Genomic DNA, 27,961 nt, shown 5'->3' with positions numbered 1-27,961 from the left:
GACTTCCACCAAAAAACTCTGCTCTGAGGAAATCCTAAGGGAAGGGCAAGGTGCAGGCAGAAAACCTCTGACTAGCATTCAGTAAAAACTCTATTTATTCACCCCTCTTGGTTACAGCTGGGCAGGGGAAGCGGGTACAGAGGAGGAGGCCATGCACTCCGGGCTGCTCCGTGGTGCTTTATCCCACGTGTCTGTCTCAGGGAAGCTGCCGCAGGCTGGCGCTTTATTTCGCAGTCTGATTAAAAAAAAAAATAATCAAAACTAAATAAATATTGTTCCAAAAGAAGCCAGAGGAGAGAGCAAGCCTTTGGTACAACAGCTGCATCTCCAGCAAGACCCCGAGCTGCTGTGCTGGACCCCTCCAGACACAGCTGGGGTTGGCACAGGCTCTGCTGAGCCTGTCACGCATGAAAACATGGAGCAAACAACAACAGGAACTTTGTGAGAACTCTGGTTCGTTTGTCACAACCCCCACGACTTTGCTTTGTGGTCTCGGGACGAGGAGAGGTGACAGTCAGGGTTTTGGAGAATCCAAAGGAAACAGGCTCACTCCAGGGCAATGCACTTTCAGCTCCGTTTGCTTCCCAGTCTTTGGGGTGAAAGCAGAGTGCTGTGCATGTACAAGGACAGACTCCTTTGACCTCATGTTTGCTTTGCTAACTTTCCAAGGTGCCTCAAAACCGGAGCCTAGAACGCAGAGGCCGATGCAGTGTTCCTTTCTATGATATATTTTTTTTATATATAGTATATATTTTCAAACCAGCCCTGCCAAGTCTATTCTCTCGCTCAGGTGCACATCACCAAGAGTCATTTCCCACCATCCCACGACGTAGAAAACAGGAGTTATGTTTTTAAGGGAAGTCGCTTCCAATTGTTCCCTCTCCTTCCCCCTTCCTCGGAGAAGAGAGCGGAGGTGTCGGGTGTCAGGTCCTATCGATCCATCTCATCCAGGAGAGGCGTGGCGTCCCCGGCGATGGACATGGGCGTGCTCTCGATCATGGGGCTGGGAGAGGGGCGAGGGGTCAACCTCTGCTTCTGTTTCCTCCGCTCAGCCTCCTTCTCCTGCAGCCACTGCTCGGCCATCTTGCCCCAGTCGATGGCAGCGTGGCTGTTGGTCCTGCAGGGACACGGGGACAGCGTGAGATGTGACAGGAAAGATTCCCTGTGCTCCTCCCTCCCCGCGGGGGAAGCAATCCCATCACGCTGCTTCCACAAAAACCAAGAAAAGCAACGGAGACAGGACAGGGATATGAGCACTCAGAGCTACTCACTTTGGCTGCTGCCTCTGCCTGGAGCTGGATGACGGCTGCTGTGCCTGGGACTGAGTGGACTGGGGTGTGGTGTTGGCCTGGAGCTGGTACTGGGGCGTGGTGATGGGCTGGCTGGGAGTAGTGTAGGAGTAGCTGGGGGTCATCAGAGGGGTGGCCACGGGCTGCTGTGCTGGAGTCGTGAACACCTGTGGAGAGCAGAGGCTGTCAGGGGACAGAGGATGGACCCTGCTAGGCTGGGGGGGCTCTGCACTGCCCTGCTCGCCCAGGAGGGTGCCCAGCCCCACTCTGCATGCCCCCAGCCCTGCTGAGCACAGCACATTTGCTTCCCTGAGAGCTGGGCCTGCACAGCCTGCCCTCCTTGCTCAGCCCAAGGGGAGATGCTGGAGCCAAGCAAAGGCAAGGGGCACAAGAGATACTTGGGGCAAGCCAGCAGCAATGACATCCGGCAGTGGGCACAAAGAACAGATAAATTCTTCCCCTGCAGGCTGCAGAGAAGGTGCAGCAGCTCTCAGGATGGCTCCCTCCCACATCCCAAGCCAACTGGCTTCTTGTCCCATGAAGAGCTTACTGTCTTTGCCTCCCGGTGTTCACCTCCCTTTTTTTTCAGATGTCTTGATGATTAATACATCGGGTTATCCACAGTCTCTGCCTATCCTCAGCTCAGCATTTACTGTGCCAAACTTCCTGAAAGCCTCCCAAGGTGCTCTGAAGGAGGATCACTCCTCCCTGCAAGCCTTGTCTTGCAGCATCTCTTCTTCAGGTGCAACAGCTGGGTGTGTTTTTTGTACCCAGGCTCCTCAGTCCTTCCGCAGCTGGAATTTGCCTCCATGCCAGCTGGGAGCTTGCAGAGTGGGTTGGGAGCAGGCACACATCAAGAAAGGCTTCACCATGAGCCAAAACTGTCCACTTCCCTCTTACTCCCTGCAAAGTCCCTGGGTGTTGGGTCAGGCTGAGGTGTTCCCCGCCGGTGCAGCTCGGAGATTAGCGCTGAGCTGAAAAGCCCTGCAAACTCAGCGCATACCTTCCCAGCTAATCTCCTCCACTGGCAGCTCACGTTGCCAATTCAGGGGCACAATCAGAAGGCTGTGTGCCCTCACTGCTGGATCCCCCCTCTCCACCCTGCCACATTCCTTGGGGGCTAGACCAGTTTGCTCCTTGCTCCAACTCCCCCCGGAGCAGGGCTGTGTTACATGCCTCATTTCTCCAGTCACGGGAGGCAAAAGGAAACCTGGCTCAAGAATCCAGCCTGTGCAGCACCACGGGGACAAAACTAGGACTCGGGGACCCCAGGCAATGAGGGATTCCTTAGGCTCCCAGTGGTTTCTAGCAGCAAGGAGAAGCCAGCAGAAATTTAAGTGACACCTACGTGGTACGCGCTGCTGCCGCCTCCGCTGCCTCCGTAGCCGTACTGGCTGGAGCCCCACTGTGCTGGGGTGGCATTTGGGTTCTGTCCCTGGCCTGTCACAGCAGCAATGGCACTGAACATCTGGGAGGTCATGTTCTGCGGTAGGGCATTCACTGCACGTGTCAGGTCTGCAAGGGAGACACACTGCATTAGGAAAAGTGGAGCCTGGAGGAGCAGCTCCCATCCCGATTCCAGCCGGGAACGGCCTGCACTGACCTGCCAGGTTGATGTTAGCTGGAGTAGCATTAATGGAGGCTGGAGTCCTGGTCCGACTGCTGCTGCTGGGGGTAATACCTGTGTAAAATACCAACCAAGAGGGAGATTAATTCTCATGGAAGAGGAGCCATTGGTCTGAAACTCAGGATTTGAAAAAAATGGAGTCAACAGTTGTTCCGGCACGATGGGAATGGTGCGTGTGCTGGATTGTATGGTGGGGGAGACAAAGGAGAGGAAAGGGACTGGTCCAGACTTTGCTGCATGGCCCACTTGATGAAAGATTAACTCTCAGGAGAGCTCTCAGTGGGTTGGTGCATGGAGCCAAACATTTCAAGCATTGCTCGGGAACTTCCCACACAAAGAAAAATCCTAGGACACATTTTCAGGACGAAGAAGATGGAACTGTCCTTTAATAACTGTCCCTGATATTGTGTGATAAACAAACAGTTGAAGTTTTAGGCTGCTCACCTGGAACAGGGTCCTGATAATGATCCTTAAACCATCGGAAAAGTCCATTCACAGTAGGGAAGACTTGGCCCCGGTAGCGGAATCCCTCTGGTGTCACTGTCACATACTCTATCCTGGGAGAGCAGGGACAGCACGAGACATCACAGGCTGTTTCAGCCACTCACTGACAGGTCACACTCAGAACAGGCATGGACTAAAACCACAGGCAATGGATGATAATGAACAGATAGATCTACCCAAGGCACTTTATCTTCAAACAACTGCTTTGAACTACCCTGCTTTTCCATGAAAAATCCATCATTCCCTGCCTACACTCCCACAACACAGGGCAATGCTGCTCGTGGCAGCCAGAGAGTTAAGCAACATGGGAGTCTCCTGGGTGAGATTTACTGCTGGAATTGGGTCCTCCAACTGTCAGGAGGCCAAATCCTGGCAAAGAGGAGGCGTGATTTACAGGGATTCTGACAGAGCTGGAAGAAAACCTGGCAGCAGTCAGATGAGGTTTGGTACTGGCAGTACTCAGTGCAGGTGCTGGGCTTGCCTCTCACTTACCTTGGTTTGCCTCGAGGCTGATATCCCAAGAGGAATTTACCAGGTAGGTCTTTACAGGCACTAATAAAATATGGAATAAATGTTGGCTTTTCTTTCTTGGTCTTTATCAGCAGCTCTTCCAGCTTCTAATTAGAAAGAGAAAGAAGATAAATGCTCCAGAGGAGCCCACATTCTCAGCAGCACACAGAGCCCATGGATATCTTCCTAAAAAGTTACCACATCCTAGGATTTTCTCACCTTCTTGTCTCCACCATTGCAGTCCTGATAGTATTTGTGGTTCAACAGGTCTCTGGCAAAAGAAGCCATTGGCTGGACATAACGAGCAACAATTTCATCCAGGTCTTCAAACTCCTTTGAATAAACACATTTAAAGAGGTATTTAGGGTGTATTTGGTCATACACTCTGCATAGCAAGGCTTGGGGAAAAAAAAAAAAAAAAAAAAGAGACAAGTATTGTCTAAGCATCCAGAGAGTGCATTGGAAGTTACTCTCCAAGAGTGTGAAAGCAGCTACAAGGACAGAAGGGCTGTGTCAACCTGTAAAATAAATCCTTCCCCTTCCCAGGTGTGCTCTGCAGGGCTTTACCTCTGTGTTAATCCAGAGCATGGAGCCCAGGCTGAAGGCATTCTCCTTGCCCTCCTCCCGGACATCCACGTGCTGGTAAATGCCATCGTTGACCTTCCAGGTGACAGTCAGATGGTTCTCCCCTTTGCTGCTCGGCCGAATAATCACATCCCCTTGGTCCATGGTCTCCATCATCTTCTCTGCTTGCTTGAAGCTGATGTTGTGGAATGATGGGTGAGCAATTACCCTCTTGATGTACGCTGGGGAACAAAGGGAACGTTCAGCCTTCCACGAGGAACTGCTTTAATGCAACTGTATCTAATTGTGCTGATTGTCCTGAAGCAGCCTGGGAAGGTTGGAATTACAAGGGAGAGAGAAATTAAGAGAACTCACTTGTCCTCTGCTGCTTTCTTTTCATGTCTTCTTCCTGTTTGTGATCTGCTGCCTCAGAGTCGAAGTCGTAGTAGGTGTCTTTGGGCAGCTTCCACTCGTTGTTCTTGTCCATCAGGTCTGAGGTCCTGCAGGTCAGGTCTGCACTGAATTTCTCAATGTCAATCTTCATGATGCGGCAGTGGACGGTCATTCCCACCTGCAGAGGAGGTGCAGGCCAAGGTGAGCAGCAGGTTTGGCAGATACACCAGAATCCCTGTGCTACAGAACAATCCATGTGCATCCTGCTGACACTGAGGAGGTACAAATCACCTCAGCTACTTCAGACTGATACAACCTTTAAAAGTGATCTTTCTACACAAACTGAAAGTCAACTGGTCCCAAAAATGACCAGAATCAAAAGAGATTAAGAGAAAAATGGGCAGTTCTGCAGCACATCTATTACCTATTACCCACACCACATGGAAAACTGCACATCTGGAGGGTGAGGTCAATCACCTTTTCTATTTCAAATGTCTTTCACAATGGGAGCAGCAAAACTGGACTTCAAGACGTGCAAGGAAGCAGTTGAGTGTGTTCAGAAGCAGCCACCTAAAGGACTGCTCTAATAAAATGCGAGGCAGAAAATCCCCCCCACAAAAACTGCAATGTCTTAGTTCAGTTAACCATGATGAAGTTAATTAATAACTCTTTAAAGAAATGCTGAGACCTCTGAGCTTACAGGATTATCCATCACCTGCATGGCCTGCTGGGGACCCCAAAAGACAGCAAAGATGTTAATCCAGTATTTTAGTATGTGATAAAAAGGTGTTATTCCATTTCTTTAAGAACCCCCAATCCTTGTCCTGAGCAGTAACTACGATGACCTCCACAAATTAATGGAGAGGGAAGAAAAAGCTACAAGAGGAAAATGACCCTTGCCTATCCAAAAAGAGTTCTGTGAACTCTTTAGAAAGCCAGAAACAAAGGGCAGCTCTGCATTAGAATGCCTTCTGGTCTCCTAAACCCAGACTCCAGCCAGACAACAATAAATCCTCCTGCAGCACAATGTGTTAACTGATTAACAGGGTCCCACCAGCTGCCAAGGGAGATTTGCCCTGTGGGACAAGGACACTAACCAGAACCTGAACTTCCTGCTGATTTTAAGTCCTTACATGAAAATAAGGTTGGAAAAGTCATTTAAGAACAGTGTTATTAACCAAACTCTGAGTCTTTGGTATTGGCTCCAGGTTCTTCCAGCTCTCACTGGGAGTGTGAAAATCCACTGCTTTCATACCTTCACCCTTTCTTCTGGCCTCTTGACCACCTTGTCACTAAGAAATTTTGTTGGGATGAAGCCAGCAACACCATTATCCAGACGTGTCTTCACTCCAATGGCCTGACCTGGGCAGGAACCGCTGTCAAAATGGTTCCAAACCTTGAGCAAGGCAAAAGTAAATAAATCATTCAGCATGGAAACAAAATAGCCCCAGCAGTTCATACTCAAAACAAGTCCAAAAGCTGTGTCAGCAAAGTGGTGCAGCCAGAAGAGACTTGTGGAAGGGCAGGGGACAGAAGACTTCAACAAATGCTACCCAGTAATGCAATCTTCCTCCTCCAGTTCTGCTCAGCTTATGGGGACATTGCAGCCAGGAAGGTCAGAACATTTTTAGACCCTGAACACCAGACTGTAGCCAGGGCTGGTCTCTAATGAACACTATAGGGTTTAAAGTCACGGATTACCCAGGCTGGAATTCACAGTGTTTAGAAGGGACCTAAAGTACAGCTGCATTAAGCAGCAGGTGGTCCAGATAAGTTCTTAAAATTGAGAAGGTGGCAGAGCCTTCTGTTCTCAGTGTCACGGGCAATTTCTCTGCATAAAGCACAATCCCAGACCACAAACAAGAGCACTTTATGTATCTGCAAAGAACTGGTCAGCTTAGCTCCAGGTCCATTTCACTCTAAAAGCCATAATGTAGCCATAAAAGACCTGTCAAATCTATACTGAAGCAATTAGTCAGAAGTGCAACGGATTTTATTTACAGCCAAAGGCCACATCAGGTTGGGATTGTGGAGCACTGCGAACACAATCTTGGCTCTGATTCCTCATCTCCCAAGCACCCTACACAACACTCCTGCTGATAGCAGGCCCCTGACAAAAACAGGAGAGGCAGCCCCACCTCACTGAGCTCTGGGAAGTTGTCCTGCTGGCAGAAAGGGCACTGCCAAAGGCCAGTTTCATCATTCCGGATTGCCTGGTCGTAGCTCTCTCCCTGTGGGCGCCTGTGGGCAATCCCAGTCACATTGCAGATGATCATTTTACCTGTGGGGTGATGGGAGAGGGGAAGGAAAGAATGAAAAACTGCAGAGCTGGGCAGTTCCCTCCATCTAAGGTTGTTATTCATGCATGAAGGGGTTAGGAGGTCAGCCAAGTACTTGAAAAGCTGCTTCACACTCCACCACAGCACAGTCCCAGCATCACGCTCACTAAGATCCCTTTGCTCCACCTTCACACATTCTGTGTCAACTTAGGAGGACACAAAGCAGGGATATGAACAGGGATATACCTATGTAAAATGTCTCTGGAGTTTCTTTGGTCAGCATATTGAAGACCTCCTCTGTGTTGGGAGAACGGTACGGGGTTCTCAGGTCCTTGTATCTGCAGCTTAGCTCAGCTCGAATGTCATACAAAGTGATGTGCTTGTCACCATAGCCCTGTGTGGGATCCAGAGGTTATAAAGGCACGAGCAGCAGGAAGAAGGTCAGTAGGGAATCCAGTGTAAGTTTTGGAAGAACTCAAGCAACTTATTAAATAGCAAATTTAAAAAGGGGGAATGCAGCAGGTACCAACAAATGGTGAAATTCGGTCACAGGATGTTGAGGAAGTCGAAAGGACAAACATATTTAGAAAAAAATTCAGGGAGAAGAGCTTAAATGGTTAATTACTCCTCCCTGCCCCAAGTGTACTTTCTGCAAGCATTTACTGCATGCCATTGTCAGACACTGACTGCTCATCGTGGCTGTTTATACATTTTATAACAGCACAGCTAATGCCCAGCTCCCAAAAAGGATAAAGCTATAAAATATGAAAATCTCAGCTGGGCAGCAGAGCTTCCCCTCTGTTTCTCAGCACCAGGAACCCCCAGTGCACCTGTCTTTCCAGTTCTTCAGCAAAGGCATCAAGATCCAGGTCTTTCAGGCGCTCAGGGTTTTCCAGGATCTCCTCCAGAGCTCCTGCAGGATTTGCATCCTCAGCTGACTCATCGTATTCCAGGGCATCCACTGCCATTTTCCTGGCCCATTCATAGGTTTCAGGATGGACCCTAGAGCCATCTAGGACTTCAATGTAGGAATCAGTGCTGAAACAAAACCAATGTTCAGATCAGGGCTCTGAGGTGTTCCTGCAGCTCAGTGACCAAGCACATTGTTGAGCACCACTGCTACCCTCCATGGAACAAAGTACTCCAAAAAGGACAATTATTCATTGCTAAACCAACAGGAGCCAAGGCAAGACCTGGCAAACTCCAGCCTGCAGCTCCAAAGACACAGCCAGGTATTTTGGATGCTGGGTGGATTTGATCCCTGCATACTACAGCTGCTCTATGTGCACACAGCTCTCTGCAGTTTCTCTCCTCACACGAATTCAGTGTTGCCCATGAGCTGTTTGGATGGGCTACACTTGGCCCCCAGCATCTCTGGGATTTGTATCCTGCAAGAATCAAGGGATCTAGTGGGGTTGGATCACTCAGTGTAGGGATTCAGACAGGTGTTCTTTCTCACATTGCTTTACAAAGGCAAAAGACCCTGGAGAAACCACATTTCTAGTAAGTGACCCTTTGTGCAAAGCAGTCATGTTCAGAAACAAGGTTACAGCTGTCCTCAAAATACCTCTTGTGCAGTTGCCAGTGACTTAATGCTCTATAAACTTCCCAGTAATTCTACTGGTTTAAGAGGAAGCCAAATTGCTGAGTTATTTCTCAAGTTTGAAACTTTAGAAAAATAAAATACTGTTGGAAGGACCAGGCAGAAACTAAGCTGAAGTGCCCATGGGTTACTGATGACTCCATGACAACTATTTTAGGGAACAATTGGTTTTAGTTTAGTTCTTCTTGACCACAAAGAGTCCTTCACACCAGAACAAGCCATGTAATTAATTTTCTGCAGTTCACACTGCTGCTGTGCAAGTTTAGAATCAGATTAATAACCAGCAATACCTGAACTTGGCCTAAAGTCAGAGGGGCCACACAGAAACTCTGGGGAACACTGACTCAGGGAAAGTCACTGTGTCACCCTGTCACTCACACTGACCCCACACCCCAGAGGACATCAAACACAACCCAATACCCACCTATCACCCAGTGATGCTGTGTCAATTTTGATGAAGCCAGCACAGTTGATAAACACTTTGGGTCCCATGTGACACATCGTAACCAGCTGGGTCCTGTTCTCCAGACGGGTGTTGTTTTGTTTTAAGATCTGCAGAGAGAGGCAAGAATATAAACCTTGAGAGTGGCAAGAATATAAACCCTGCTATTCAAACCCATGATTGCCCACAGAGGTTGTGGACTTCCTATCCCTGGAGCTGTTCAAGGCCAGGTTGGATGGGGCTCTGAGTAATCTTCAGTGGAAGATGTCTGTGGCCATGGCCAGGTGGTGGCATTAGATGATCTTTAAGACCCCTTCCAACCCAAATTGTTTTTATCTGGGAAAAAAGCAGAGGATTCACACTGCACACTGCAGTGTTTAAAGCATCTGACACATGCCCATCACAACTCTTAAGCTGTTGCTCCCTGCCAGTGTCTCAACATTGTGTGAAAGATGATGATTCTACATCATCACAGCTCCAACTCTCAGGAAAAGCGTTGGCTTCTTGCCTCGTGTTTTCTACACTGTGGAGGTGTCTTGACACTCTGACAGCACATCTATTCCTGTGGGTTTGGGAGCTGGCTGGGATTGATGGATCTGCTGAGCTGTTTGGGTCTCTCAAGGACACAAGTCCACGTGTAGCTTCGGGGCGAGGCACGGCGAGGTAAAAACACACATCACCAGAGCTGTCACCTGCACCTGGCACACGGACCCCGACTCACCTCCTGAGCACTCACAGAGTGCAGGCTCAGAAGCCTCCTTACCTTCAGCAGGTGAGTGCCTTTGCGTGGTCCCAGGCCACACACGTACTGCAGCAAAGCCTGGCTGTGGGGGTGAGCAATGGCCCTGTTCACATCCACCCCCACCTCGTTCACACGGTTGATGAATTCGCAGTAGAGCGCGTTCAGCAGCTCCTCCTTCACCACGTGCTCCTGGCAGAGAGAAGAGGTGTTAGCCCTGGAAAAGATGGGACTGTGCAACCCTCTGCCACGAGCCAAACACAACACACTGGAGGCCCAGGAGCTGTGTTGCACCTCAGCTACCCCTGAGAACAGCCTAAAGGCTGATGAGAAAGAAGCAAAAAAAAAAAAAAAAAAAAAAAAGGAAGGTGCTGTGTAGCCTGAATATGGCACAGAACAGGCAGAACTTGCACAAGTTTAACTTGGAAACCTCTTATTTGAAAGCAAAGCCTCACAGGCTGCTTTCTCTTGCAGAGAAGGATCTTTCTTGCCCAAGGAAAATTTACCTGCAGAGGGTGGAATTTCAGGCAGAGAATATCCTCATCAGAGCTGCAGACCTGGGCAAACTCTATGAGGGGGTCCTGGATGCGGCGAGCGAGGGACACGGCCTGACGCAGCAGAGGGGGATAATCCCGGAATTCATTCTGCAACAGGACACAGAGTCAGGGAAAACCCTCGTGGTGTTTTCACACTTTGTACCACAAGCAGCAAAGACACATCAGACAGGGACTGCAGCAAGGAAGCACTTGGTGCTCAGGGCAAAGAAAGCTGAGGTCAAAGGCTCCCAGGAGCTCTGATGCAATTAGTAATGGAAGAATCTCACTAATTTCCAACTACATCAATATCCATTTTGTGCATCTGCTGGTGCTGATTTCTTCAGGGAAGCCTAAGATGTTTTGCCTTGATCCAAAGATCAGTACGTGACTGTCCAGATGGATCATATGAGACAGAGGATGATGCAAGGCCAGCACAACAAATGGAGGATGACACAGCAAAATGAGCAACAGACTAAGGGAGAGACTAAGGGAGGAGCAGAAAGTTCACCTCAGACTTCTTGCTGTTCATGTAGAGGATGGCCAGTTCATTGTCCACCAGCTCCACTCCGATAGAGGACAGCTGCTGCCCTTGGTCCAGCTCATGAACAATTCTCTTTACATCCTCCATCAGCATCTGAGCATCCCTAGGGAGAGACAGCCAAGGGGACTGAGGGGAGAGCACAGAGCTGGGTCCTGGAAACAGTGAAATGTAGACAGGCACAAGGAAAGGACTGCAAAGAAACTGGCAGGTGGAAGCAGCACAAAGACTGACCTGTTCTCGCCTGCAATTGTCACCACATGAGGCTTCTTGTTCAGGAGGAATTTTTTCAATGTTTCAATATCCTGGGCCTGGAAAGGAAAATAGAAAATCAGAGTAGAAAAGCTGGAGGATTTCTGTTCTGAGCTACCTACATTCATCTCAGTGACAGCTGCATCAAGGCTCACCTTCTTTTCCCTCTCCTCCTCACGCCAGGCATTCCTTCTCTTTGTGAAATGTGGCAGTCGGAGGAAATCTGTCACCTCACCCTCTCCATTAACGAGGGCACAAAACACAGGGTGGTCCCTGTCAAACAGAGATCACTCAGACATGGAGGACTGGTAAAGCTGGATGTGCCTCCAGACACCATTCCCTCCCTCCTACCTGGCTGATGAAAAGGCAATGCCCAGCACGCGGATCCCCTTCCCTTGGTTCTCATCCATGAAATCATCGTCTTCCTCCACCTGCTGATCTGGCCTGTAGGCAGCAACCTTCAGCCAGTTGTAAAGTTTGCGGCTGCAAGCCTGGGAGAGCAGAGAAAGGACAAAGAGGAGTGAGAAAATCCACTGCAGGGGCCTGGCAGAACCCTCCTCTGGAGGAGAAGTTGAACCAGACTCAACCCCTGCCTCCTCCTCCTCCCCAAGAAGTGTATGAGCTGTCAGCAGCTGTCCCCAGAACACTGCAGGGCTGCCAGTGTTTGCAAGCCCAGCTCTGCCTCAAATCTGTGCCTCATCTCACCTTGAGGACGTACTCCTTGGCCTCCACTAAGAGCTTGTTCTTCAGTTCTTTGGCCATCTGCACGTAGAGGAACTGGTTGAGGGAGCGCTCGATGGCCATGGTGCGCTGCCGGTTCCACTCCTGCACCTGGTGACTGAACTCGTCCCGGTAGTAGAACTGCTTGATTTCCTCAAAGTACGTCTGGTCACTGCCATAACTGCAAGAAAGGAGAAGGGGAGATACAGAAAGGCTCTAGACACCTGCATGGATCCATCACTGGCAGATTCCTGCACATCTCAGATTCGGGTAGCTGCTTGGAAAAATTAGGGAAAATCCCATCCAATGCTGCTTTAGCTGCTGAAGTGATGCTGTAGACAGATCACAGCCATACAACACAGTGTGGCCACTCAGATGTGCAGGGAAGGAGCTAAGCTGGCTGGGAAACAAGCATCATCTTCTGCAAAAATCCCAAGGTTTCAGAGTTTGCTTTCAAGTGCGTAAGACAGATAAAAGTCTGCTAAAGTACTCAACAAGATGATGAAAAAAGCAAGACCCTGAGAGGCTGCCTGACTCTGAGGTGCAGGAAACTACCAGGCCATGACTTTCAGAAGTAGTCTGGGTTACAGAGGTACTTGAAGAGCACTGCATGAATGAGCTCTGCCAAGTCAGGGATGGCACAGCCAGTGGGAACTCACCCCTCCACTCCTTTCATGTCAATGCTGATATCTATGGTGAGCAGTGCCTCATCCTCTGCCAGGCTCATTTTCAGGAATTGGTCATCTCTCAGCTCCTTCACAGGCTTGTTCTTCATGTATTTAAAGGAATAGGCATAGTGGGCTTCATCAATATCCTGGGAAAGAGGAGAGACAGTCAGCATGCACACAGGGCATTCATGAAGAAAGATCCTTCTGAATGCCACAGCAGACAATGGTTTTTATTCAATACCCCCTCAGCCCTATGCCTGCCAGTCTGCATTTCCTTCCCCAACAGGACACAGTGGAATTGCTTTCCAGTCCCAGAGAAATACAGACTGTTTCCATAATTGAAGGCAACATCTCATCTGGTAAAATGCTGAGACAAAACATGCAGCACACTGCTGAGCTGGGCTCTGCAGCAGCCCAGCTCACTGCTGCTCCGAGATTTATTCAGAGTTGCCACTGACATGGGAGAACAAGCATTTGTATGTTATTTAGATCTTTCCCTGAACTGACCCACAGAGTCAGAGCTCCCTTCCTTACCTTCTTCCCCTTTTTGGTTGGTGAAATGTTGATTTTAGCTCGTTCTTGGAAAGTTTGTCTCAGGACCTGTCTGACCAAGGGCTCCCTGGCGATCTGCAAAGCCACCATGTACCGAGCTCCTTCCAGCACTGCTTCCGGGCTTGGGAATTGACTGCAGGCAAAAAGGCAACATGAAGGCTTAGAACAATGTCCCCAGATCCTCTCACGTGTGTTACACCCACAGTAACTCCACAAAGACCCCCCCACACTAACCTACACACATAATCCTTGGCCAGCTCCAGGGGCTCTGCAGGGAACTGCTCTGTCTCATGACGCTGGTAACTGTCTCGGAGATTCTCTCCAAACTGCTCAGGTGTCAGACCAAATTTCTTAGCCAAGCCATCTGGTAAAAGAAATAAAACAAAACACCAATGAGGACATGGGTATTGTAGCTAATAGTGAGCAAACCCACCAGTCTTCCTTCCACAGGTGAGTCACAGCAGAGCCACAGGTGAGGCACAGCAGAGCATGTGGGCCAGGCCACTGCACATTCAGCAGGACAGAGCAGAGCCTTACCCAGCCCAGCTGCCTGGCAGATGGTGTACATGTCCCTTCGGGAAGCCTGCTTCAGCTCAGGCCCCTTCTGCTCATCATCCTCTGCATCCTCCCCTTCACCTGTAGGAAGGATACATTAGACAGGCATCCAGACAGCTGGAGAGTGTCAGAAGCACAATAAAGAGATTAAACACAACCTACACTGTGCAACAGAGCCCCTAAATCCCACAAAGCTAACAGTGGCCTTAAAGTTATTCAGGGTTGGAAAAAGACCCTGGAAACACTATCTTCAGTGTCACTCTTGCAGTTTTAATAGGAGTTATCTCTGGGTTGCACATTAGAATATACATCAAGTTTGCTGTTGCCATCTCTGCCACAAGGTGTGGCATTCATATTCCACTGGAAAGAACCTTGTGTGGCAAACCTTAAACAATTTCAAAGGTGCCTGAAAGACCTGGAACTAACTTGAGACAGAATGACCAGCAGAGATGCATTGTACAAACACATGGGTTTTTCACCAAACTTCCTTCCAGTTCTTTCAAACCAGGATTTTCAAGCAACCCACAAGGAGAAAACTATGAAATGTGAGGAGACAAACCTTCCTCTTCTTCACCATCCTCCCGGATACGCTTTTGCTTTTTGCGAGCAGCCTTGGCAGCATTCTGCATCTTGGGGATGTCTCTGCCATAGTACAGCAGGAAGTGATTGTACACGTCCTTCAGCTCATCCATGGACTGCACGTCCTTCAGCCTACAGAAAGCCAGCATGTTACACCCTGCCTGCAGCTTGGTCATGCTCACAACACTCAAGGAACCTGCTCTGACTCAGGTCAGGAAGAGGAGCCCTTGGATTCATCTCCCAAAAGAATTTAAAGTATTTCTCATTATTGGCTTTGTGGGTGCTTTGCAGTGGCCAGAGTGCCTGTGCTGTTTGGGCAACTCAACGGACATTTTAAGTACTTTTGGAATGAATATAGAAGTGCTGGCACTCTACCTCTCCATGTCAGTAGTGTCCAGGGCCCTTATTCCATCAGCCAAGGGCTTGTCTGGGTCAGCAGAGATTTGCTCATACTGGTAGGCCTGCATCTTCTCAAACAGTCGAGTCAGGTTCTGCTTGCGGATCTTCAGCTGGGTCCACTGACACGAGAACAAAAGAATTCCAGTGAAACACCCCATTGTAGTGTGTGATCTGTCTCCTACCTTCCCAGACACTTCCAGGATTTTGGGATATTTGCCATATAAAAATGATCATTAAAATCCTCATCCACAGCCAAAGCCAAATGTGACACGCGGTAGGTCTTATTTCAGAGATGTATTATAATAACAGAAAAACCCCAAAATTCAGGTTTGGATCTGATAGCAGAGAAGCAACCTGCACTGCTGGCAGGAAATGTCACTACACAAAAGGAACTCAGTGAAGGGGAAGGATTTTTTGGAATTCTATTTTGTCACATATCCCTTTACCACCATACAACAGCAAAAATGCAAAAAGACATGGGGAAAAACCCAAACCTGGCCAAAACAAACTGCTGAAAGTATCAGGCTAAGTAGGAGGACAAATGTTGACGGGAGAACCAGCAATGAAAATAGTCCTCACCTTCTCATCCCACTGCCAGACCCTCCACAGGTCGTTGATGTGCAGCTCTGGCTCCACATACTCCTTTCTGTAGAAGGCGATGAACGGGACCTGGGTCAGAAATGAGACTCATCACCCCTGTGGAGGGGACTGGGCTGTTCCTGGCAGCCAGGAGCCCAGACAGAGCTCCTGTTCCATGTGGGACAACAAACCTACTTCACCAAAGAATACACCACATAGGCCAAAAAACTTCTGCAACATCAGGCAACACTTTGGAGAACAGATTGGAAGGACCAAGCAAGGCTCAAGAGAAATTCCCCAACCTCATTCAGGCTCAATTTGTCCACAAATCAAGGAAAGACAATGACAGCAGCTCTGTCAAACAGGCCTTAAAAACCTGCATTGCTACAGCTCACATAAGATGAGTTGCAGCTCCCCATGAAGCATCATTTCATCACAGGAGAGGCAGCCAGGGATGGTATCTCAGCCCCTTCTATGTGCCCTAAATGTTTCCATCAGCCCTGCTAATCCTGTCAGGAAAAGGAGACAGACCTTGGTAATGAAGAAAAGTTGCAAATTACCTCAAAATGCTGATTTCTCATGAAATTCAGGGCTTCTTTGATCTTCTGGATGGTGCTGGGCCCCTTGCGGCTGAAGCTGCTGGCTTGTCCACGGTCAAGGTAGTCAGAACTTTCCTGAAAAGGAGAAACACGTTGTGTTCACTCTGTTCCTGAGCTGAACCCCTAAAAGAGCAGCCCCAGGTTAAGGCTAAGAAATTGTGGTTCTTTCAACTTCTTTGTGTTCCTTTTTGCTCTGTTTCGTGGATGCAAAAACGAAGACACACACGTCAAATGACCTGCTCAAAGCCAGAAATGAAGGTGGTACTGGGCACTACATTCCTATCAGCAGACCCCTGGAACAAGTCCCCAGGCACAGCCCTTTACCTGCAAGGAGATGGTGGGCGTTGCAAATGCATTCCTATAAATCCAGTCAGCTTCTTCCTCCAGCTCATCATCTTCAGCATTCTTCACTGGGATGGATCTCAGCTGGGAAGAGACAACACCATGAGCACAGGCACATGCAACACCAGGGCTTGCACTGCCACGTTTCCAAGAAGCCTGGAAATTATTGTTTTGAGCTACAGGTTACCTCTGGGGACCCCCACCTATGGGGTGCCAAGGGTATCACTTCAATGTCTGCACCTTCTGAGCACACAGGAAACTGCATCAGCTTTACACTAGATAAAGGCAGCTACAATCCTGTCAAAGGCTTGTGGAAAGGCCTGCAATGGTGCAAAGTCTGCTGTGAAAATCAAGTGAGGATACCTCCACTTCCCACCAGACTCCCAGATTTTCTTCAGTTACGTCCTCTGCTCCAATCTATCTGTGCCTTGTTACCACTTTTGTTGCTGCAGCCACAGAGTAATAAAAAATAAAGCTGCTCCAAAGCCTCTCTGGGCACCCATTCTCAGCCACTTCTCTTTCAGAGGTGCTGCTCTAATCACCACTGACATCCATGAAGAGGACAATATGTGTGGACAGGCCACCTACAGCCACAAGACATCACAGACAGCATTTCCTTCTGTGGCACAGACTGGCATGGGGAAAAACTGGCAGCTTCACACATGCCATTTCACAGAGAAAGATAATAAACCTCTGCGTGGAATTACATTAACATACACTAAAGGGAGATGGATTTTTCTGTGAAAATCTGAAAATAGAGTAAAATTAAGAGAAAAATATGAGACACCAGAAGGATTCCTCACAGCACAAACAGCACTTTGTACTGAGAGCAGTGTAAGTCTCATCACCTTGAGTAAAGTTGGTTACAGCAGTTATGTGTTGGCTGGCAATCAGGTAAGCTAGAAACCTTCCCATGTCTTCTCTAGCACTGCATCTTGCTCTCCATCTATCCAACCCAAGGGATTCCTACCATCATCCAGCACAAAACCATCTCAGCAGAGCCCAAGCCCTGCACGTCAGCAGTGCAACACTGGCACCCAGTGGCCACAGGGAAGCTGTGACTGGAGCTAAACCCAGATTCACACACGTACAACAGCTCCCGTGTCACTGATACGTCTGAATGCAGTTTTAGCCTGTACATTTGACAGGTAAGGTCGTCAAAGAGGGAAAAAGATATTCCAAAATCCATCCAGCAGCTTGCCAGCCTGCAGGTCGCAGGCTTGGGAGCCAAAATGCTTTCTGCCTGCAGAGCTGCAGCCCCTTGCCTCACCTGGAACCTCTCAGGCATGTCTGTCATGCGGATCTCGTTGTCCTGGTCTGTGAGGTGGCTGCTCTCCAGCTCACTGGGCTCGTACATCTCGAAGATGCTGCGGCGACTGACGCGTTTCTTGGTGGTCTTTTTGGGCCGCACGCGCGTCTCCCCTTCGGTTTCCTCGTCCTCGTACTCGTACTCCTCCTCCATCTCCTCATCGTACTCGTTGTACTTCTCAAACTCATCGTAGTCAAAGTCCACACCAAAGATTTCCTGGGCTTCCTGCAAAGCACTGGAAAAAAAAAAAAAAACCCTATTGTTCAGCCCCACAGTGCAGTTCACAGAATATCTTTACAGCCACACAAAGGAGGCCAGGGGCTCTATCTAAGCTTTAGTTTTTCACCCAGGCTAAAAAATCGTGGACAAACTCTGAACTTTATTGCAAATATTTCTCTTAAGGGCCTGGTTTTGGTATCCCTTTAAAAAAACCCAGTGGAAAAAAGAAAAAAGGAAGGAGTCGCACATTTCAGAAATCACACACTAAAAGCTCTATGTCTAAATTTACCAGGTTTCTTCTGGGAAAAAGACCAGCAGTGCCCAACCACAAGCTGAATCACTCTGCAGTCGTAAGATCCAAATAAGCTGAGCACTATTTTCAAGGCTCCAGGCCAACTTCCAATCAATACTTACGCATCTGTGTATCCTGGAAGCTTCTTTCTCCATTTTGGCTTCTTCAGAGGTTGTCCATCATCATCCACAATGAAGTCATCAATGTCTGGACATTGAGAAACAATTCAGTGGTCAGGGAACTCAGATATAGAACCTCTGACAAAGCTCAGACAGTGCAACTATGAGCCTCCACCACAGACTTAGGCTGCTGCTGCTGTTAGGCTGCCCAGCTCCCCACAGCATCTCCTACACCAATCTCACACATTCCAGGAGCCTGAACCACACTAACAAGCTGGAACAAACTTCCAGACAAACTTCCAGGCAAAGCCATCTGAGTTGCAGCTCAGTGCACTGAAAATACAGTCAGGAAAGGCCTGGCTGCTTTGGGCAGTAGAAAGAATTCTTGAAACTTTTTGGGTAAGGTAGCAGCAGTGAGAGGCTGATGCTGAAGAGGGGTAGGGCAGGCATGCACTGTGCTATGAGGTACTAAACATTGCCTTGAGGGCCTTCCTCTGAAGCATTTTCATTTTTGAGGCAGCTTAGGGGAAGTGTTCAAGACATCAGCACACATAAAGTGCTCCTGCACAAAGTGGTTCAGACAGACAAAGTAAACCTGTCACCCAGAAATGTTTAATTCTAAGGACTGTACTAATCAGAACAATTAAGAGCTTCACCATGACAGGGTCACAGCCTTTTGGATACTTCTAGTTCAGACAAAGTCTGAACTTTGTTCCTGTGCTTTAATCCTAGGACAAACATTGGATGTAACTGATCATCCACACTCACCAGATTCATCTTCCTCCTCCTCCTCTTCCTCTTCCTGTGGAGCAACAGGAGCTTCCACAGCTTCCCCTCCTTCCTCGCCTTCACCATCCTGAAAGATTTCTTCAGCAATGGCTTCCTTCTCATGTTCTTCCTTTCCATAATCTTCTGCTTCATCATCCTCATCATCAGACATTTTTCGCACACGCCTGAATTTTTGCTGCAAGGACAATTCCTTGTTAGTTCTCACAGCCCCTGGCTCAGCACTGCACTTCCTCTGCAGGCACCTGGGAGGGAGCAGGATGGAGCACAGCACAGGCACACAGGGGAGAGAAGCCACCTCCCTGGGAGCTGTGTCACTTGCATGCTGTCACCACTAGTGCTGGCCTGGTTGATGTGACTCTAATGTTTCAGAAAGAGCTTTAGAGCCCATAACAGCCTGTGCTGACCTTGAGGTTAGCACCACAATGGAATGGAAGATAAGACTGTCCTGAAAAGGTGGAAAGGGAGGAGCACAGCAGACTTCAGGCACCAGAAAAAAAGTGTTTTGCAAACTCTGGGAAGCCAGGTCCCAGTTGCTTGGGCAGGGATAGTGCTTCTTTCAAGCACTCAGCTCTCCCTTTCCAAGAGGGCAGGAGCTGATGGGAGGCACTGTCTGCTCATGCCAGGCTGAAGCCCACCCCCCCTCTGTGCTAAAACAAACCACGCCATTAACAGCAGCATGGAAGCACAACTCACTCTTTTGACTTTAACACCCAAGTTTTCTTCAATGAGGTCAAAGTCATCATCCTCCAGGCGGTCATCAAAAGCTAAAGAAGACAGCAGAGCTAAGTTACACTCTCATTTTCCTAACCTGGGAATGCACTAAACCCAAAACGGTACAGCTTACCCAGCTCATGCAGAGCAGGGCAGAGGGTTCTCTCTGCCAGCATTACACCCTGCCCTGCTAGTAACAATCATCACAAAACTTACTGCGCTTTCTCTTTTTGTGGCCAACATCATCCTCGGAGTCTCCAGAGTCACTGGCTTCCTCCTCCTCTTCCTCATCATCATCATCGTTAATGAATCCTTTCAGGTTCCCCTGCTCATCCTGATCATCAAGGTTCAGCTCCTCCTCTTCCTCATCTGGGATGGAGAGCAGCACGTGTTAGACACTTACTGGTTATCACTGGGACCTGTGCAAGCAGCATCTTCCTCCACACCATCCACACAGAGTTTTAACTGAACACTTTTACTGACACAGAACCCAGCCAGCTGCTCCTGCCAGATCCCCACTTCTTGTCTCGTGCTCTCTCTGTAGAGGGAACAGGTGGAGTGGTCACACTGGGAGAATTCCTCTGCTTTTACCATTTACTATCAAACTGTGTGACTGCAAGTCCCACGAGGGTGAAGCAGCGTATTTTTTATTGCCAATTATAAATACCACTTGGAGGAAGGGAAGCACTCAAACAGCTGAGATTATTGACTACAGATGGCCCTGCTGTTACAGCACAGTTATCGCTCCATCTGCAGAGCCACAGAATGCAGAATAGAACAGCATTGAACACAGACAATTCAGCAAACTCACCATCCTCATCTTCCTCTACAAACTTCTTGGTTACTCTGGGTACAACCTCCCCATCCTGGTTGTACTCTTCCTCTGACTCCTCTGCTTCGCTCTCCACAAAGTCAGACATGGCTGCAACCTCTCACACGGCAGCTGGGGAAAGAGGAAACATCCCTGGCATCAGCTGAGCAAGCAGAACGAGAGCACTTCCCCCTTCAGGTTTTGGAGAGAAGGCAGCTAAAGCAAGAAGGGTTTCAAATTAGCTACAGAGGCCCTGAATTACCCAGTGTCCACCTTGCCTGGACATCCCTGTCACCAGAGATCAGGCAGCAGCCAGGAGCTGCCAGCTCCTGCCAACCCGTGTCTGGGTGAGGAGGGCAGGAGCTGTCACAGCAACACCCGCGGCTCCTGCGGCTGGAACGTGCACACAGCCAGAGCCTCCATCCCATCCACACCCTCCCATGCGCTGGGAAGGCTCCCACTGATGCTGCACGGTGTCAGGCACACAGCCCAACTCATTAAGAGCTTAATATGATTAATCCTCACTCAGTTAACGAAGCCAGGGTGACCCTGAAAAGGGCCTCGAGTGAGCCGCGATCGCTGGCTGTGAGACTCTGCAGAGCCCACAGAGCAAACTGCAGAGAGGGCTGGGGGTCCTGGGCTGGGGCAGGGGGTTTGTGGCTGCCCACAAGCCAGAGCCACAGCCAGGATGTTCCATGCCAGGAGCCTCCACCCAGAGTTGAGGAAGCAACAAGAAAACTACAAAACCAGTGCATTTTTTAATATCCAGAACCTTTTGTTTGATGCTTTTCCCAACTGGGGTTTCTGGACACAACATAAATCAAACTTGGCACAAAGGAAAGTGTTTGCCAAGTTCTGTCTCTCTGAGCCTTCCACTTCTGGTGGTTGCAAACTCACTGATATTTTTGAAATTTTCAAAGGAAGTTTTTTTTTACCTCCCTTTTACATACATCAAAACAACTGAACCTTACAAGAGTCAGCTAAGAGGAAAACCAAATCAATTCCTCAAATGGCTGAGGGGATGAAAACGCCAGCCCAGGAAGAAGTAGAGGCCTTTGGGAAGGAGCAGTACAAAAAGCAGTTCAGAGGTGTCAGATCTAAAGCCAAAACCTCCATGTTAAAATTACATCTGATGTAATTTAACACACAAACATGCAAAAACAACAGAGAAAAAAAGATGAGAAAAGAATTCCACATGGCAGGGAATGATACCTAAAAAAACACACTTTAAAACATTCCCATAATCATTTCCCCACTGCAAACAACATGCTGAAGGGAATCAGTCCCATACGGGACAGCCTGATCAAGGCTTTGCCATGACACTTCTCGTGTGCAGGATTTCTTGTTCTGCCCTGAGATCCACACATCTGCTGCACAAACACAACAACCTGGAGGAAAAACAGGGACTTAGCGCTCAGTTAGAGTTAAAGGGTCCAAGGCTGATCTTGGCTGATCTTTTAAGTCTTAAAATACGAGCAGCTCCGAAGGAACGTGTCATCCGTATCTCATTAAAGAAAACCCACAACAAAGATGAGGGGAAGACATCTGCCAGATTCCAGACACGAGTGGAGAGAGCAGCTCATTCTCCTTGGCTGCAGAATATGTGGCTGTGGCCAGCTTCTTTTTGCAGGATGCTCCACACAAGCAGAAATCACAGCAGGCCAAGGCTACTGCTCTGCATCCAGCCAGGACGTGGCTGCTCTGGTTCAGTGTGGGATCCTCATGCTCATGAGGACCCTTTAGAAGTTAAACACTTGTATTTAAGCATCCCTCTCAGAAATAACACCTCAGAGGGCAGCACTGATGCCAGTTAAATGCGTGTTCCTGATGCAAATGGCACTGATGAATCATGTGAGTACACAATACAGAAACAGGGATTATGTTTACCAGCCTGTGTATGAATATTCTGTCAACTTCACAGTTTCTCACCAATCCTCCTGCTCCAGGTATTCACCAGGGTGTATTAACATACACAAACCTGCAGGCTGAGTGGCTTTTCCTAGAGTATTTCCAAGTCTAATAACCTCGTTTATCTCCTGCCCATGATCAATACACAAACCCACCTCGTCAAAGCACCACATCCAATTTCACCATTCTCTGCCAGTGAGTATTTAACTCACGATTCCAACTTTCTTCCTCATCACTTGCTCTAAAATTTCCTGGCAATTTTACTCCACGTCAATTCAAATTTGTCTGGACATGGGGAACAAATAGGACTTGAGAAAACCATCTTATTTAATGATCCAGCCAAGCAGGTTCCACACGAGCCAACCACTCACAAACCCAGGTGCTTTCAGCTCCAGCAAAATTCACCTCAGGAGAGCAGGGATGTCACTTAGCATGGAAAAGTGAAGCAAGATATTAAACCAGATATTGATTAAAGGTGCCTCTCCCACCCTCTGTGCCAGGGAGGCCTTAATTTGAAACAAAACAGGCCAGGGAAGTGGGCAGAGGTGCAGAGGCAGAACCTGGTGGGGTCACACAGGGAGAGACCTGAGGAGGGTTTAAAGACTCTGGCCCAAGGAGTGTTGAGCCAGCCCAGCTGTTTTGATCAGGAGTGTCTGCACTTTGCTCAGCTCAAGGGCAGTGGCACTGATCCAGAGTCCACAAGCTCCTTTTAACTGGGACCGTTGAGTTCTGAGCAGGACGGGAGCAGGATGGACATCGGCCGCAGACTCCGTGAGGTGAGGCAGGGCCTTTAGAACAAGGGCTGCTTTGTGAGAACCTGAGGATTTCAGAAATCATTCACACATCCAGTGTGCAAATGGACATTGGGAATAGAAAAGTCCCTCAAGAGTTTCACCTGAGCAGGTGTGGGGTGAGGGAAAACAGAAACATCTGACACTCTCCAGCTACAGGGATGCCACCTAAGGCAGGAGACCTCAGTGGTGTTCAGAGAATAACCAAGCAGTGTCCTCAGAGCAAGATGTATTTATTGTTCAGCAATCAACCTCAGGACAGCAGCGTGAATACACAAACCAACAAAGCCAGGTGCTCACCTTGGCTTTAGGACAGCATGGGTGCAGCAAAGACAGTCCTTGACTTCTCCCCATCCTTTGTGGAAGAAACTACATCAAACACACATTAACACTTGTTTTAATCCCACATTAACACTTGTTTTAACTCCTTGGTGGGGGAGAGTGCTTGGGCAGGAATGGTTCTAACCTCTGCCACTTCATGATTCGACTCACAGTCCATTTGGGATCACACAGATCCAGGGAATCACACTGCCAAAGCCACCACTGAACATCAGCTCTCGTGGCCACATTTCAAAGGGTCAAACCAGAGGATTCAGAAAGCTCTGTGAGAATAAGAGAGCCGGGGAACTCGACTCAAAATGCAGAGCCTAAAGAAGCCAAATCTATTAATTTTGTCAATTAAAAGCTCATGAAATTAATTTTAGCACAGTCCAAGTACATCCACAGGAGTCCAAGACTGGCAACAAATGTCTGACTAGGAAAAACCCAAATGAACTGCAAAGATAACACCACTCTTTCACCCCCTGAAGCTCTCGGTGAATTTCTCAGTTAAATCAATATCAGTTTTCTTAAAATAATTTTTTTTTAAAAAAAAAGTAAGCCATGGTTGACCTGGAATGTGTGGATTTAACACCAATAACTAAGCAAAGATCTTCAGGCTATGTCTCACCACAGAACTCAGACAAAATCATTTTGGCATCTTTTGATTTGAAGCTTATAAGCCTAACAGAAACATCCCTGTGAAGCACTGCAAGGCACTCACACCATGAGAAACTACCCTCACAGGCACCTCAATGCTGAGCTCTTCCTCACAGGCATTTCTTGGTATCCACATGGACTTCTGATGGCTACTGGGGCCTGCCAGCCCTGACAGCAGCAATATATCATTTTATGTTTAGCTTTTACAGCTGTTTTTGCAGATTTCTGAAGTCTGCATCTAATCCACCCTGCTCAGTGGGAGGAACACAGCGGGAAGTGATGACTGGGGACCAATGATGGGGAAAGTCCAGGCAGCCACCACAGCTCAGGAACTTCCCATACCTGCTTTGTTGGTTTTAATCCTGCTGCTGGTCCCACCGCCCCCGATGCTATCAGGTGGCAGCACGTCCTGTGGCAGGGTGACACATTTAATAGCACCTTGTGTGAAAAAGCACTTCCGCCTGTTTATTTTAGCCCTGCTGCATCATAATTTCCGCTCAGAAACAGAAAACTGATGCTCCCTCCTCGCTTTCTCTGACCTGCCCATGACTTCAGGCACCTGGATCATGTCTCCTGTCAGCAAGCTTCTCCCCTAAGGTGAGGACATGAAGGCTTTGCTTGCCCAAAAACCTGCTCTGCTCCTGCGTTTTGCAGCACTTCCTTTTTGGAATGGTCTAACCAGAATTGCCAGGACACAAACTGCCAACCACTTACTCAGCAGCGTAACAATGTTTTCTATTTCATTCTCTCCTCCTTTAAAGTAATTTCAAAATATCCCTCTTAAGCTACAATGGGGTGTTGAAGTCGTTTTAAAAGAAACAATTGTTGAGACACCTACTGCTCTTCCCTGAGTAAGAAGAGCTGATGTAGAGACAATTTTGTGGTGTTACCTTCCTTACACCTTCTGCCATATCTCATTTACCACACTAGCATTCTCACCCGGTGTTATCTGGTCTCTGCAACTCCTCACAATTTAGTTATTCTAAGTAATTTAGGAGTAACCTTCCTTCTCCACTTCATCCTATTCAGGAAAAAAAGAAAGCAACAGAAATGACGGCGAAACTCCACAATAACCTCACTCCCCTACGAGCACCAATCATTTGCTACCTTTCAGTCATTTATTAAACCCAAAAGGGCTTTCCCAGGCCGTTGGCTTTTCAGGGAGCACCTCACCCAAATTCCCAGAACTTTGGGAAGCCTAATGCGGTGGTCTGGGAACCGCACCTGCGGAGCAGAGGTCCGGGAATCACACCTACAGAGCAGGAGGCTCCAGCACCGCCAGCATGGCGAGAAACGAAGGGCAGACCCTTTCTCCCACTGCAAGGAAAGCATCCCGATGCTCCCCACGCCACCGCCTCACATCCACAGCTCTTCGCACCGAGCCAGCGCTACCCCGCAGCCCCGGGCCCGCTGCAGCAGAGGGCGGGGGCTGCGGCACCTCCCGGCCCCGGGGGAGCCACCCTCGGCCCCGGGGGAGCCACCCTCGGCCCCGGCCACCGCCTCGCCTCCTCCGGGCCCTGCCCGCCGCCGCCCCGGGAGGCTCCTGCTGCCGCCAGCCCCACCCACGGCCACCACCGGGGCGGCCGCCGCCGCCGCTTCACCCCGCACCGGGGCCCGCGGCGCAGCCCGACACCAACCTCGGGCACGTCCCTGCCGCATCCACCGGGGCTCGGAGCCGCCGCGGCGCCGGGTCGGGTGTGACGCCCGGGCCGGGACAAACGCGGGTTCGCCCTTCCCCCGGTAAGCGACCCCCGTTCCCCGCCACCGCCGCCCCGCCGGGCCCGGCGCGGCCTTACCCGAGGGGCCGAGGGAAAATGGAGGCGGCGGCGGCGGCGGCGAGCGCGGGGGGCGGAGCGGGCGAGCCGCGACCTCCCGGCGGGCGGAGCGGCCGCGCTTCCGCTTCCTGCGGGATGGAGGCGGCGCGGCGGCCGCCGCTGCCGCTCCGGCTGCTGCTCCCGCTGCTGGCGGCGGCGCTGGGCGCGGCGGGGCGCGGCGAGCCCGGGCCCGTCACCTGCGGCTCCGTGGTGAAGCTGCTCAACGTGCGGCACAACGTGCGGCTGCACTCGCACGATGTGCGCTACGGCTCCGGTAACGGGCGCGCCCCCCCCACACCCCCCTCCGCGCTTCCCCCGGCTCCCGCGGTGCGCTGAGCTGGGTGTGATGGTGCTTCTCCCTCCTCCGCAGGCAGCGGGCAGCAGTCGGTGACCGGGGTGTCGGCGGCGGATGACGGGAACAGCTACTGGCGGGTGCGGGGCCGCACGGCCGCCGTGTGCCAGCGGGGCACGCCGGTGCGCTGCGGGCAGGCCATCCGCCTCACGCACCTGGGCACCGGCCGCAACCTGCACAGCCACCGCTTCACCTCGCCGCTCTCCGGGAACCAGGTACCGCCCGGGGATCACCAGCCCTGGTCCCCGGGCTCCGTGTCTTTCCCTGGGCGTGACGGGGCCCGCCTTGTCACTCGGGTCTTGGCGCGTCCCCCGAGTCCCTGCTGGGTTGTCCCTGTCCCTGCCCTTCCCGTCTGGGTTCTCCTCGTCCCTCACGTTACTGCCAGCCCCACCTCACTCCCCAGTCAGTCTCCTAGGTTCCCCCAACAGATGCCCCATATGTCTACTAGCATTTCCTAATTCCTGGCCCTAGATGTGTCCCCCATGTCCCCACCGGTCTCACCTTGTTCCCCGTTTCAGACTGGGTCTCTCCTTAGGCTGGGTCCCTACCAGCACTGCCTTGTTCCCTGGTCCCAGCTGGGTCCTTGCCAGTCCCACCTTGTTCCCCACTCCCTCCCAAGTCCCTAATGCCCTGCCCTCCCCTGCCTGAATCCAACCAGACCCTCAAAGTCCTAACAGAGCCTCAGTCACAACCAGATCCCTCTGCCCACCTCAACCCTCCCCTTTTTTCATCCCGGCCCAAACGAGCTGTTCTTCACCCCCAGGAGGTGAGTGCATTTGGGGAGGCTGGCGAGGGCGACTACCTGGACGACTGGACAGTGGTGTGCAGCGGGACCTACTGGGTGCGGGACGACGAGGTGCGCTTCCAGCACGCCTCCACCGACGTCTTCCTCTCGGTGACCGGGGAGCAGTACGGCCGGCCCATCCACGGGCAGAAGGAGGTGCACGGCATGGCCACCTCCAGCCAGAATAACTACTGGAAGGTGATGGAGGGCATCTTCATGCAGCCCAGCGAGGCCTTCCAGATGGAGCAGTACCACGCCGAGTTGTGAGGGACAGACAGACTGATGTGGAGCTTGTGGGTGCTGCCCTGCTGTGTTTGGGACTGCTGAGCCCAGGGGATGGCTCCTGTCCCTGCCCTGGGACTGGCACACACCCAGGACTGACACACACCACTGACACAGGGCCCCAGCACAAGCAGATCCTGATGTCCTGAATTCAATGTGGAGCAGATTCCATTGTCCCAAATCTGACACTAAACAGGCCCCAGCTTTCAGATCTGACCCAAAGCAGCTCCCAACATCCTAAAACCACTACGAAGCAGATCCCAGTGTCCAGACCTGACCCACAACAGAACTCAACATCCTAGATCGGCACAAAGCATGTCCAAACATCCCAAATTAGCACAAAGCCAAGGCCAGCATCCAGACCTGACCCAAAACAAATTCCCAAGCTCCCACCCTGTCCCTTTGCAGCCCACTCTGTCCAAGGACCTGCCCCTTAAAGGACTGCTGTCCCTGGGAGCTGTACCCCTTACTGTAGCCCAAACTGCCCCTCATGCCCTGCAAGGACCTGGGGCCATAAAAGTGCTGAACTCTGC

General features: G+C 50.2%; 2 protein-coding genes across 3 annotated transcripts; one reads left to right on the top strand and one right to left on the bottom strand.

Annotated features, from left to right (window-relative positions):
* Window positions 1–77: 77 nt before the first annotated feature.
* SUPT6H (SPT6 homolog, histone chaperone and transcription elongation factor) lies at window positions 78–26,065 on the bottom strand. Of its 2 annotated transcripts, none has more exons than XM_053995878.1 (37): window positions 25,993–26,065; window positions 20,520–20,651; window positions 19,925–20,077; window positions 19,691–19,761; window positions 18,977–19,172; window positions 18,212–18,296; window positions 17,540–17,813; window positions 16,252–16,353; window positions 15,889–16,002; window positions 15,329–15,418; window positions 14,726–14,868; window positions 14,331–14,482; window positions 13,754–13,852; window positions 13,451–13,580; window positions 13,199–13,349; window positions 12,656–12,810; window positions 11,982–12,177; window positions 11,628–11,767; window positions 11,432–11,549; window positions 11,259–11,335; window positions 10,995–11,130; window positions 10,457–10,594; window positions 9,975–10,142; window positions 9,194–9,321; window positions 7,997–8,204; window positions 7,413–7,560; window positions 7,026–7,168; window positions 6,143–6,283; window positions 4,870–5,065; window positions 4,498–4,736; window positions 4,150–4,263; window positions 3,913–4,037; window positions 3,361–3,473; window positions 2,893–2,970; window positions 2,638–2,804; window positions 1,272–1,456; window positions 78–1,117 (listed from the first exon to the last, which is right to left on the bottom strand). In XM_053995878.1, exons 2-37 carry the CDS (start codon window positions 20,626–20,628, stop codon window positions 931–933), a joined length of 5,169 nt encoding a protein of 1,722 aa, XP_053851853.1. In that variant the 5' UTR covers window positions 20,629–20,651; window positions 25,993–26,065; the 3' UTR covers window positions 78–930. The 2 variants fall into 2 exon arrangements, with proteins under 2 accessions (XP_053851853.1, XP_053851852.1); XM_053995877.1 differs by lacking the exon at window positions 25,993–26,065 and adding an exon at window positions 25,834–25,967.
* Window positions 25,999–27,960, top strand: SDF2 (stromal cell derived factor 2). Its single transcript, XM_053995883.1, has 3 exons — window positions 25,999–26,284; window positions 26,381–26,577; window positions 27,126–27,960. Exons 1-3 carry the CDS (start codon window positions 26,011–26,013, stop codon window positions 27,411–27,413), a joined length of 759 nt encoding a protein of 252 aa, XP_053851858.1. The 5' UTR covers window positions 25,999–26,010; the 3' UTR covers window positions 27,414–27,960.
* The last annotated feature ends 1 nt before the right edge of the window (window position 27,961 follows it).

Source organism: Vidua macroura, chromosome 20 (assembly GCF_024509145.1).
Source record: "Vidua macroura isolate BioBank_ID:100142 chromosome 20, ASM2450914v1, whole genome shotgun sequence".
Lineage (NCBI taxonomy): Eukaryota > Metazoa > Chordata > Aves > Passeriformes > Viduidae > Vidua > Vidua macroura.
Note: the sequence above shows the minus strand (reverse complement) of the source record. Positions and strands in the feature narration are given on the sequence as shown.

What these genes read in the sequence shown, in the direction of transcription:
- SUPT6H (XM_053995878.1), bottom strand. Translation starts at nt 20,628, where the DNA reads ATGTCTGACTTTGTGGAGAGCGAAGCAGAGGAGTCAGAGGAAGAGTAC. An exon ending in TGAGAAATCAGCATTTTGAG is followed by an intron (nt 15,419 to 15,888) that starts GTAATTTGCAAC and finishes TTTCTGACCCAG; the next exon opens with GTCCCGTTCATCGCCTTCTA. An exon ending in CAGCCTCGAGGCAAACCAAG is followed by an intron (nt 3,474 to 3,912) that starts GTAAGTGAGAGG and finishes CTGCTCTCCCAG; the next exon opens with GATAGAGTATGTGACAGTGA.
- SDF2 (XM_053995883.1), top strand. Translation starts at nt 26,011, where the DNA reads ATGGAGGCGGCGGCGGCGGCGGCGAGCGCGGGGGGCGGAGCGGGCGAG. An exon ending in CGATGTGCGCTACGGCTCCG is followed by an intron (nt 26,285 to 26,380) that starts GTAACGGGCGCG and finishes CCTCCTCCGCAG; the next exon opens with GCAGCGGGCAGCAGTCGGTG. An exon ending in CGCCGCTCTCCGGGAACCAG is followed by an intron (nt 26,578 to 27,125) that starts GTACCGCCCGGG and finishes CTTCACCCCCAG; the next exon opens with GAGGTGAGTGCATTTGGGGA.